Here is a 12,741-nt window from a genome sequence, read left to right as displayed (position 1 = left end):
TATTCTCACATGTGACTAAATCCAGATGTCTATAGTAAATCTTTACTATGTAGAACCTCTCTGAAGTCAAGAAGTGCCTGTCAAGTCATGTCAAATGTGCTCCCAGCAAATCTCCATTATGCTGGGGTGAAGCTTCTCTGCAAGTCTGTGAGCTGCAAGATTGTCAGCACACTGAAGATAATGTACTGGAGTAAGTAAAGGGTGATGGAAGACAGGTTGACAACAGCTCTTTGGTGAAGACATAGCTTCTATGTTGCTTGTCACACTATGCCACACAAACTTCCCTGATGTTCATTTACAATAACCCGGCTCTCGACTAATGACAAGCAGATAGGTTCAAGAAGGATGGTGCAAGAAGAGGAAACAAGAAGGAAAAATAAATATGAAGAAATCAAACAACATTGATGGATTTATATATGCAGCTATTTGAGAGCAACAAAGCCATTCTGCTCCTGGCACAAAGTCATTACAGACATTTGATGAATCCTCACAGAACTAATCCATTTTTACATTATCTACCATATGAACAGGCCTCAGGAAAAAAGTAGAAATGGGGAAAAAATACTCCTTTAGGTAAATAAAATGACGAGAGTTGTTCCAAACACAAGATTGATGAGGCAGGTGAAAATCTCAGCGTTTCTTGCTTTAAATCAAACACCATCAACACGTAGCACAAGATTTTGCACACCCACGAATCCCCAGTGATAAAGGGTTTACATTCATCAAAACAATTACTGCCAGCCAAGCCATGATCGAAAAAGCCAAAAGCTCTTCTTGCTCGTAAAAACACTCCACAATTTAAGCCAAGGAATAAAGCACAGGAGAAACTGAACCTTTCATTCGGGCTTGCTGTTTTAATACATATAGCTGTGGTTTAAAAGCATCGGGCCAGTAGTACATATTTCCTTTTGTTTTAAAAGTTTACGTATTATTGAAGTCGTAGAAAATTAAACAAGTCTGCTTCTGAATACATTTTAATTATACTGGGTGAAACTTTCAATTATCCAGGGATCAGAATAGCAGCTTCATGCTCATATCGCATCTTGTATTCACTTGTGCTTGCTTGCACCGTAAATATCAGTGACTTTGTGAGAAAATTAAATCAACTGAGATCTGCCTGAGGAACTTCAAGTAGTAGTTGTTAAGAGGAATGTAGATGTTATAAAAAGACTAGCTACGCTTTTAACATTCTATGTCCATTAAAACAAAACAGAAAAAGCACGGCACAACCCAAACACTTCTAAGGTCAGCCCATCTTATAAGACTGAGCAACTGAATAAAAAGGACATTTGTAAGAAAAATGACCAAGATGCCAAACGGTCTACACTGAATTCCAGAGCTGTTTGAGGGGAAAACTGTCTAGACAACAGCAAGTGTTTGAGCATTTGACTTCTTATGCCTCTTTGGGAGATCAGCCAGAAGAAAGTCACTTCTGAAACCAGCGAACAGACAGCCTGGAATTTGCTAGAAGCCATGTGACAAAACATGAAATCTATTGGAAGAATTTTTTGTGGTCTGATGAGACTAAACTTGAGCTATTTGGCCTGAAAGTGAAGTGCTATGTTTGGCACACCAAATACAGCGCAATACCAAAAATACCAAGCAAAGATGATGACAACACAATACTCTGTGGTTGCTTTTCAATAGGAATAACTGAAAACTTTGAGACAACAATTTGCCAAATATAGGCAAATCCTTGAGGAGAAGCTGAAAGGTAAATACTTTTTGTAAATGAGATATATAAGTTGAGAAATAAATGGCTAAAGGTAAATTTACTGGATTTTTTTTTTTTTTTATTCACTATGGGATAAATACAAAGCACTGTAAAACTAGTTCCATCAATACTACCAATGTGAAGAGGTATTGCTAAATTAATAGGAAGTCTCTGGCCACTGCTGGACTCATTGGACCTGTAATTGAACAAACTGTTCCTGCAAGCTATTTTCTTTCTTTGGGAAAGGGCTGAGTGGTTTGTGATGGCCAGTATTCCAATAAAAACAGTCTGTGGTAGGAGATTTATCTGAGAGCAGGTGGTCTCATATACATCCACACCCATTTGGTTCAGCTTGTTCGACCACTTACCCCTCCACTAACGTCCTGTTGGCCAGACGGATGCAGTGCTCCCATAAGACATTGGACACAGGCAAAGGAATCCGAACTATTTTCGACACGTCTCCCAGTCTCTGGTTAAACTTCTCAAACTCCTGCGGAAAACATTTGATGATATATGGGTCAATTTCATGACACTCATGGTTTGTTTGGATCTATTCATTAATAAAAGAACAAAAACTAAATTATAAATAAATATAAAAAAATATATAAAAACATTACAACTGAAATTTACACACGGAAGGACTTGAAAGCACCTCTTTTTAATTTCCAAATGTAAATATATATTTTAAATAATTATTATATAAAATAAAGATTTTTGAGTCGAAACTGTCAGCGCTATAAAACTCTGCTGATACCACACTGAATTCAAAGCTTCAAAAACATAATATTAATGAATAAATAATTCACAATATCTGTAAAAAAAATACATAAAAAAAAGATTTTAAAACAATAAGCTTACTCAAAAAGGAAAATAGGTAACTTTTTACTTGGTCACAACACATGATATTGAATTGAAACATTTATTGAAAATGAAATTAAAGTTTTCAAGATGATTGCATTTCTAAAATCTTTGAATGTGAGTTTTAACCTAGATTGCTAAAAGATAACTTTTTATAGGGGAAATTCTTAGTTGTCATTGACCCTTAACCATTTTGTGTTGCGTCCTCCCTTGTGTGCAGTGCTTGCTGTTACCCATTCATCTCAACCATCACAGCATTCTTACTGGGTGGTGTTGGAACCATCTGGATGAGAGGTCACAAACGGGCTGAATATGGTTCTATTTTAGCATGTCATACAAATCCAGAAATCCCAACAAAGGTGTAAATTAATCACAGAATCAGAGAAGCAGAAACAGCAGTCTATAAATCTTCCCTGAAGCCATATTGGCAGACCAGGTTGTCAAACAGGATTCAGGTTATACAAAGAAACTGTTTCTGTAGTGCAGATGTCTCGATAAAGCCATGCCACGTACAAAAATCTACACTGTATAAGGTGGCTGCTCACAGAGGTGTTGATTCAGCTGTGCTCGAGCCCATTTCTCTTTCACTTGTGACAGGAAAACCCACCCATAACTTTCTTAACACAATGACATATGGCTCATTTGAGAGCCAAGGACTGCATGTACTGTGAGCTCACACCTTGAACGTTGATACACTGCCAAGAGCACTTAAACTGCTGTGTAAGTTGTCTAAGGTTACTTTGCTACCTTTAATCTTCTGAATTAATTAAAAAAATATCCAGTTTATTTTACAACTTAGAAACATGGTTTTAAAAAGAATGCAAAAGTGATGGTCAAGATTGATGTTTCTCAGTGTCTAATTATAATTGATAGTTACTGCAAGAGACAGTATAAGAATTCATACTAACTAATTCCAACAAACACAGATCAGATTATTTGTACTAGGTCATGTTGATAACCAGGGCCGGCGCAAGCTCAAATGGCGCTCTAGGCAGAGCACGATCGTGCCGCCCCAACCTCACATTCAAATTATGTATCCTTAAGATGCATGTAAACAAATTATATATTTTTTTAATCTATAAAATTATACTGAAATAAAAACATGTTTTTTTTTCATACTGCAATGTGAAAAAAGTTCACAATGCAACAGCTGCATATAATTTCTGTTTTATAACAGATGGTGTACAGAATAAAACTAAACATATGCACACAACTTTTTAGCTCATAAGTAATGGAGGTTTCGATTTTTTCTTGACTGATACACACAAACACACATTCACACAACTAGCCTAAATTTCAGAAGTGCGCGCGTCTGGCTTTCGCAGCGACAAACGCTTTGATTGCGTCCTCGAGTTTAACTTGTTCAAGTTCAAGTTCTTCGGAGATCATTTTTAATCAGTGTAAGCTTTGAGAAACCGTGTTCTCCAGAGCTCACAGTGAAGGGGAGAGTGAGAAGCACTCTTAATGCTACAAAAACATTTGGCAATTCCATCTCTTTTTCACAGATGAATTTAAGCGCATCCAGTGGTTTAGATCCAGAAACCAGGCGTCCGCCCAAAGCAGTCAGCTCTTCAAACAATTCATGCCCATCAACATCCCGCGAGTATCCATGAGTCAGGGCCTTTTTCAGTCTTAAGCAACCCTGAAGAACTATTGTATTCTCCTTTTCTTTGAGAGATGCGATGTCATTTTAAAATCCAAATACGCGCCCATGGTCTCGAAGCAGCGAAAAGCGCTCTTTCACGGAACAGAGGCGATGCATTTCAAAAAGGAGCCTCATTGTTTCTCATTTAAAAGCGGTCGTCTTTTGTACTCATGACCAGATAGCCTAATTTTATTCATTTTGACATTTTGGAATATACATTAAAGTATTTTGCACGCATATACTAATAGAGCACGGCAGGGAGGGAATTTAAATAAAAGTGAATTTAAATTTATACTAATGGAGTGGGTAAAAAAATACTGTTGATATAAGTGCGATAATTGTAACCTAATGTAAAACAAAAAAATAAATTAATAATTCTGTCTCTCTCTCTCTCGCCTTCTCTCTCTCTTGCCTATAGGCACGCGCCGGCCCTGTTGATACCAACACTAAAGCTTTTGTGCTGTGAGATGAAAAACAAACGCTTTATCCCACTTATATCCTAAAGAACTGAAATGCCACTTCTGAGCTATCATCAGTATTTGTTTCGAAATGGTCATAATATCAGTCTCTTAAATCAAAGCACAGAGAAAGCTAAGAACAAATTATTTACCTGTAGTTTGTGCAAGCTTTTAATAGTGAGGAATTAACCTTGCTTCTTTTCCAACATTATCTAACATGTGGAGCGGGGTAAATACTGTTGTGGATAAGAAAAAAATGCAAATAAAATAAAATAAGATAAATAAAAAAATAAATAAAAAAATAACTGCAGGTCTAAAAATAAATCAATAAATAAATCCTTATAAATCACCTGGCTATTTATGAAAATCATGGAAATTATTTGTCTATATCTGAGTAGCTCTGCCTGATGCTTTGGGGTAAATTGTGTCACACTAATAGTGGTTGTAAACTGAATAACTTATGAAATGTCAAAGGAATCCAGTGTTGTTTGGTCCAGATTTACTTGCATTGTTAGGACAAAAACAGCTGAAAATTTATTTAAAATATCCTCTTTTGTGTTTCACAGAAATCATAAAGGTTCAGAACAGCATTTAAATTAGGTCAGAATTTTCATGAATATTTAAAATCTTACTTTAACCTACAGAAATAAGCACCGGTTTACCCAGTACATGGCAGTTAGAGAAAAATAACAGTGCATCTCTGCTCTATAATGCAGGAAACTAATTGTGACATTTACTAATTCATACAGTACAGGCAAATGTCTTTTTCAGGCCCAGGCAACTGGACGCCATTTTTTGGTGGAAATTTTAAATAAGGCAAGAGTCAACCTGATTCACTGCTGTATTTCCACAGTTAGATAATGAATTCAGTCAACAGGCGCACAAAGTTGAGCCTCATTTCTTCATTAGCAGCCAAGCTCCATTACATTCCCCACTAAAACTTTGCAGCTCAGATCAGGAACTTGTGTAAATCCACATGATTATGCATATTTCTGGATTCATCAAGCTTCCTCTGCAAAGAAGCCAAAGAGATAATTCAATTATGAAACCCCATCTGCTCATGAACCAATTTTGTTTCAGTATATGTGTCAGCCATTCAAACCGCTCCCTAACTCCATGAAAAATTCATACAGGCTAATGAGCAAAGGTTATAGAAGAGATGTGGGCATGCAAAGGAATGAGACACCCTCAAACCAGTCACATATAACTGAGACATGGGCTAACATTTTTCCTTTTCAACTTGCCCCTCAAATTCTGCATGTGACTCCCAAAGCCTGACTATTTAAATAATTCAGATCCTGACAAATAATTGATATCATGATCTTTCAATCTATAAGAATTCATGAGGCATAGTCATTAGGCAAGGGAAAAAAATGGAGGAAGAAATTTAAATGAAGAAAGTTAACTAGCAACCTAAGGGTAAACATATCAATCAAGCCTGCTCGTCGTGGGCATTAACTTGTTTGTTTGCTTCAGTGGAAGTCACAATTGGTCCAGTAAATTATAACATAAACGTAGCATTTCCATGCATTTGTAATGTGCTGCATGTGGAACAGCCACAGTGAAAGGGGACAGTGACAGCTATAATGGGCTTTCATTCAAGGGTTCAAATCCCATGTCTCTCCACAGAAGCATCTAGAGATGCAGCACTTAACCTGAATTATCTCAATTTAAGCATGCAGCTGTGTGAGTGGGCATGGGTTCAACAACATAAGGTGTACGCACTCAGACTTTATTACAGTAAATAAGAATTATCTGCTGCAATTCATTCAGAAATCAAACACTTATAATAATGCAAAGTTGACTAAAGTATACTGTATATATGTGTATATATGTGTGTGTGTGTGTGTGTGTGTGTGTATATATATATATATATATATATATATATAAAATAGATAATTTATAATTATTTATTATAATTATATTATTATTATGCAGTATATACAATACCGTTAAAAAGTTTGGGGTCTGTAAGAAGGTTTTTTTTTTTCAAGAGCACTGAGTGATCCCCTCTTTTCTTTAATTGTCTGATTAATATTAATGAGAAAGATAGCCTATATAATGTTAATATAATGTTAATATATAAATTAATATAAATGTAAAGAATGTTACACATCAGATGTTTTCCCCCCAACAGTTAACCAAACGTTCACTTAAGACATAATAGATTATGAAAACTCGCCAAGATATTTTGAAGTACTGTAATTCTGTGTGTATGTGTATATCGGGATCATGCAATGTCTGAAAGGCATCTTTGTGTGCACTCTTCGGATGTGTCAGTCAGGGCGAGAAAGATTCTTTTATTAGCTTATGGCTCGGTTTAATTTTTTTATTAACGCCATCAAGTCCCACACTTTATTTTCTCTTCCCTGCATGTTCCTTTCAAAACCAAAACGTCAAACGCAAGTGCTCTGCTTCCGATGGACAAACGCAACTTTTTAAAACAAATAAAGTAGACCTCTCAGAAATGCAAAATTAAGATAGCTTTAAATGTTTAATTTAAACTACACTACAAAATCTTACATTTTTCACTTGTTTTGCCTGTTGCTTGTCATTAGCCTGTGTGTATTCCGACTCATTTTGCCAGCATCGGCCAGATATAAATTTTATGCTCTTCTATACAACTGTTTATCATGTAAACTACAGACAAATAATAAATAATTCCAGACTCCCAGGAGCTGATATTCCGTCACCTCATCAGTCAAGTCAACCCATAATCACATCCGTCACTTGAGTGAGTGTTGGAGAAGTCGCCTGTCTCTCTCGGTTAAACCCAGCATGTCAACCTTTACTTTAGACCTCTGGATAACCTTCTGACACACACATTCTGACACCATGCATTTCGATCATCCTGCTTCCTGTTAGGTGAGTACAGCAGATGAGAGGATATGACATGTCAGCAATGGTCTCATATTGTGGCACGACAGTTTTCTTAAGACTCAACAAACCATGTTGTAATTGACTACAGAGAAGGAGAAAAACTGCCATGAATGAACTATAGATGGAGAAAAGGTTGGCTGATTCACTTTCTAAGCAAACTCCCACCTGTTCTCCTCTAGTGTGAAAATGAACATACTGTAGAGGAGGCAACACATTATTTTTCGCTTATAAAATCCGCTGCATGACCTCACAAACACATTACCTTTAAAAGGACATCCACATAGACATTGTGCTGTGACATTATCTCTTTAATGTCCCATTTCACTCCCGCCATCAGTAACAGCATCTGTTCGTAATCTATGGCTTTGGCTGCCACGATCCAGTAAATGGGTTTGCGGAGCTCGCTGGCTGTAGATACAGTCTATAGAGAAAACAGAGTAGAATTACATAACCATCAGCCAAACAGTGGAAACAAAGTTTTCTATCCCTTGAATATCCAAGATATTTATAAAGGAAGCTCCCAAATCCCGGAAGTTCTACTGTACAACTTTATTTCTTAATGATACTTTCAGTTCTGATGAATGAATAGAGAAATCCATAATAAAGACATATTTGACTTAATATATATATGTAAATTAAGCAAAATAAACATATGTGTTTATTATAACAATAAAACATTTACTATATATGGATAGATACATGCAGTAATAGTAAAAAATAAATATGAACTGTATAAACAGTACAAAAAAAAAAAAAAAACACTCATAATAAAAGTAAAGAGGGGTACATGTTTTAGTTGTTTTAAAGGCTGACATATCACAGACAACAAATTAAATAACCTTCTACAAGGCATTGTAGTAATTGCACCTCAATTCACCTAATATTTTTATAGTCCATTATTTGGTGATCTATGTCAAAACTCCACATTAATAATACATTTAGGGTCCTAAAGCAAAGGTTCCACATTTTAAAGACACTAGACACTATGTAGTGGACTGGAGGCTGATAGAAAAGGCTCTGTGAAGGAGAAACTGTAGAGGTCAGGAGCAGGGCTGTAAACGGTGGGATGAAACTGACCTGTGAGTAGAACTGCTGAAGGAAGGGCTTCTTGGCTGAAGGCATCGTGGTGTCGAGATGAGGCTGAAGAAACTCAAACTGCTCTGCCAGAAAAACTCTACCAGGGGAAAAAAGGCACAAAAAAGAACACTTTTTGCATGTTTTCAGTGGCACACAATCGCTACATATCAGTTACCCACAAGGAACCGGCTGTGCTGAAAACTAGTTATGTTCATGAAAAAAAAAAAAGTGTGATGTGACTAGGAAATTTGAGGCTTACATTTGTCAGTCTTACATTTATCTGCTTTCATTTTATTTTCTGACATGAGCTACAGACAGAGACTGAGTGTTGGAAATAAGGGTTTCTATATTAAGAGCTGCAGTAACTATAAAAAAGTATCCTCTCTCTTTTTTTTTTGCAGTAAAAATTTTTTTTGTCAAAATAAAATATTTCCTAAAACTGGTTAAAATGTACCACAGTTATAAAACAAAAGATAATTGTTTTCTTGCTTTTTTTATATCTCTAAACTCAATTAAAACCCTTTTGAAATGTATCTTTGACCATTTCTGCAACATTAAACAGATGCATTACAATATTGCTACAAACATTTTTCTGAATGAAACTATTTAACTAAAACTAAAACAATAATAAAAACAAAATATATTATTGTATATGTACAATTGTCAATGTCTGCTCATCTGTTCAGCCTTTTTCTGGTGCCAAAGTCAATTTAAGTTTACTGTGATTGGGTGCTTTAAAACAACAAAAATGAAAAAGTCCATGGGGTGAATACTTGATTGCTGAAATATCCATAACATACAGTAAAAGAAAACATGATGCACATTACTATAGCAGATAGTAGATACTATATAGTACTATAGTATACTATAGATACTATAGTAGACTCACGATGCATTGTGTCAAAAAAATAAATAAAAATCAATCATTATTAATAATAAAACAACAACTTTTGTTATGTCGATTATTAAAACAGGCAAAATAAATGTAAAGGTAAACAGTGAATCGAGTGAATCATGATCAGGGCAGAAGCAAATTACATCTAAATATGTAGCATTTATGTGGAAGGTAAAAGGTCAAAGAACCAATGCATTATTTCTGGAGTAAGAGGTCTCTTGTTTTGGTCAGATTATTTGATATATTACTATTCAGAATACTTGATCTTGAAAGAGAAAAACAGGTCTGTTGTATTGCCAGCGGTGCCAGTGGAACAGGGAATAATCTTTTGTTTGTTTCTTTTATTTGGTTTGTATGGTTACGCTTGTATAAGCACAGCACTCAGAAAGTAAAAAGACACCCTGTTTGGTCGCTTATCATTCACACCCTCATGCCTGCTCCCTGCTTAGACTTTGCAGCCTTCATTGATTATTCCATTAATAAAGGAAGTGCAGTGGGTGATGGGGGGCAGAGAAGAGGTTGCACTGCCACTAAACCTTCTCCAAAAAAAAAACATTGGTGGTTTCAAGTGTAGTCCATTCAGAGCATGTTCATGCTCCGCAAGGAGAGTAGAGACCTTCACCACATTGATGACTCAATATGGTGAAGTTTCTGTGCATCACAATAAAGCAGACAGAGAGTCATTCTTTCCTGAGAAGAACCTTTTCCAGGCTTAAACTCTGGATCTTCTGACCCGTCTTCAGTCTAAGACTTTGAAAACGTTCTCCAGCACAAAGCTTGGCACGAATCAAACACCATCTGGGTGCATGCAAAGCAACTATAGGGAGGATCAAACTCTCTCTGTGAATTTGGAAAGGAGGATTCCCTGCTGTTGCACGAAGGCTTAACATCTTGCCGAACAATCAGTCGAATGGGATAAAGGTCAGAATAGAAGGACTGGAAGGTAAGATGTGGTTTGGAGGCCTGACAACTTGGAAAGTCAGGTAGCTCTCATCAGCCCCTGCGACATCACAACACATAAGCCCCTTTCACACTGCCATTCCGGCAAATACAGGGGTAAAGTGTTCCTGTAATTGTTCCCTGGTCGCTAGATTTGGCACTTTCACACTGCCATTGATGACCCGGGATATGTGCGTGCTTTCACACACAACCCTTGAAGATCCCGTAACGACACGTGACATCAGCGCGTGACGTGTAATGTACGAGTCCAAAACGCTTGGCACGTTATACTTTAACTGAAGCAAGCAAACGATCTCTGCGTCAGCGCGGAAAGTGAGGAACTAACTGATCTCTGCTTCATTACAGTTTGCACATATGTTTTCGTCGCGAATGTTGATCTTCCTTCAAAACAGCCGGTAAAAGAGTCGCGCGATAACGCGCATCATCACTTCGATACGGAATTAGATCTGGCTTTTGTTCACACAGCGCTCATTCCGGATCGATTACCGCAATGTTACTATGTCCCCGACCCGGGTTCGATTCGGTAATCAATTCCGGGACGTGGTTGCTTTCACACAGAAGGCGACCAGGCAATTTTACGGGAATATTGCGGGTCCGACGTGCAGTGTGAAAGGGGCTTTAATGAAATGAACTTCCCTGACTGTTGACGATGCTGCTTCAGCCCACCTCTGCAGACTCATCAGGAGAAAAGCAAGGATTAATGGGGTTCGCTGATTAGATAACATCCACAGTGATATGACTGATTGGGTTAGACAGGCTTTGTTGAAAGTGGCTTCCGGGGTTAGACATTTATCACCTAGCAACAGTAAGCTTGATCACAAGACAAGAGTCAACCAGCTTTCTAATGTAAATTTGATCATTTGCAAGTCTCATTCCACTTCTGCTACAAAGACTTCACACAGCTGGATATACTGTATGATGCAGATACCATCTGGAAGCCTTCTCTTTTTAAATGTAGGAATTTCTTAAAACACTAATTACTTGACGACACTGGTTAGAAATGTTTCACCCAAAATGGAAATTATATTTATCCATTATGTATCTGTAAGCAACTATTCAAAGTCAGAAACATTTAAAAAATAAAATAAATACTTTCATTTAGCAAGCATGAATTCAATTGATTTTGATTTCAAATAAATGCTCTTCTTTTTGAACATTCAATCAAAAAATATGAAGCAGCACAAATGTTTTCAAAATTAATAATAAATGTTTCTTGAGCACCAATTTAGCAGATCAGAATGATCTCTGAAGGATCACGTAACACTAAAGACTGGAGTAATGGCTGCTGAAAAAAACAAGGGTGGGTAAATAAAACCAAAACAATTTAATTTTTGGTTGAATTCTTTAAGTAAGGAGTTTCAGAGTAGCTTACAGTGATTCAGTGGCGACGACTCTCTCAGCCAAGCCATAGAGCGTATCACTAGACGTCAGGATCACCAGCTGACTCAGATGAGGACTGGGGACCTTCTCCTTCCTTTCCTCGGGAGATGCATGAGGACCTGCATTCTCTCCTCCAGCCTCCTGCAGAGACAACAAAAAAGATTTACATCTTGATCCTGTCCAAATTAAGCCCCTTTCACACTGCGATCCCGGTAAATACACGGGTAAAGTGTTCCGGCAATTGTTCACGGGTCGCTAGATTTTGTACTTTCACAGTCAGTGATTACCCGGGATATGTGCGTGCTTTCACACACAACCCGTAAAGATTCCGTAACAACACGTGACATCAGGGCGTGACTTGTAATGTATGAGTCGAAAATGTTAGGCATGTTATACTTTCACTGAAGCTGGCGAATTATCTACGCGTCAGCGTAGAAAGTGAGGAACAAACTGATCTATGCTTCATAAAGTTTGCACATATTTTTTTGTCTGTGAATGTTGATCTTCCTTCAAAACAGCCGGTAAAAGAGTCGCGCGATAACGTGCGTCATCACTTCGACACAGAATTAGATCTGGCTTTTGTTCACACAGCGCTCGTCCCGGGATTGAACTCGGCAATGTTACTAGGTCCCCCACCCGGTTGCAATGCCGGAATCAATCCCGGGACTTGTTTGTCCAACATTTCTTTCACCCTTTATTACTAGCAGCAAACTATATAAATGCTAACATTAGTGATTTCTTTTAATTTATAAATATCTAGATTGTATCGCCAAGCAAAATATCACGATATTCACGTCCATCAATATTTTCTTACACCTAAAATAATAATAAAATAAAATAAATCCGTTCTAAAATGTGGATGTTGTGAAAACTC

General features: G+C 37.1%; 1 protein-coding gene across 2 annotated transcripts in view; it reads right to left on the bottom strand.

The window, feature by feature from the left end:
- Positions 1-12,741, bottom strand: part of vps50 (VPS50 EARP/GARPII complex subunit) — a 106,453-nt gene that overhangs the window by 6,474 nt on the left and 87,238 nt on the right. For both annotated transcript variants that reach the window (XM_052532622.1, XM_052532623.1), the window contains 4 exons: positions 11,860-12,008; positions 8,633-8,729; positions 7,818-7,976; positions 2,083-2,204 (listed from right to left, as the gene is read on the bottom strand). In XM_052532622.1, coding sequence (XP_052388582.1) covers positions 2,083-2,204; positions 7,818-7,976; positions 8,633-8,729; positions 11,860-12,008 — 527 coding nt within the window. The remainder of the gene's footprint in view (positions 1-2,082; positions 2,205-7,817; positions 7,977-8,632; positions 8,730-11,859; positions 12,009-12,741) is intronic.

The sequence above is a fragment of the Carassius gibelio genome, chromosome A19, assembly GCF_023724105.1.
Source record: "Carassius gibelio isolate Cgi1373 ecotype wild population from Czech Republic chromosome A19, carGib1.2-hapl.c, whole genome shotgun sequence".
Classification (NCBI taxonomy): Eukaryota; Metazoa; Chordata; class Actinopteri; order Cypriniformes; family Cyprinidae; genus Carassius; species Carassius gibelio.
Note: the sequence above shows the minus strand (reverse complement) of the source record. Positions and strands in the feature narration are given on the sequence as shown.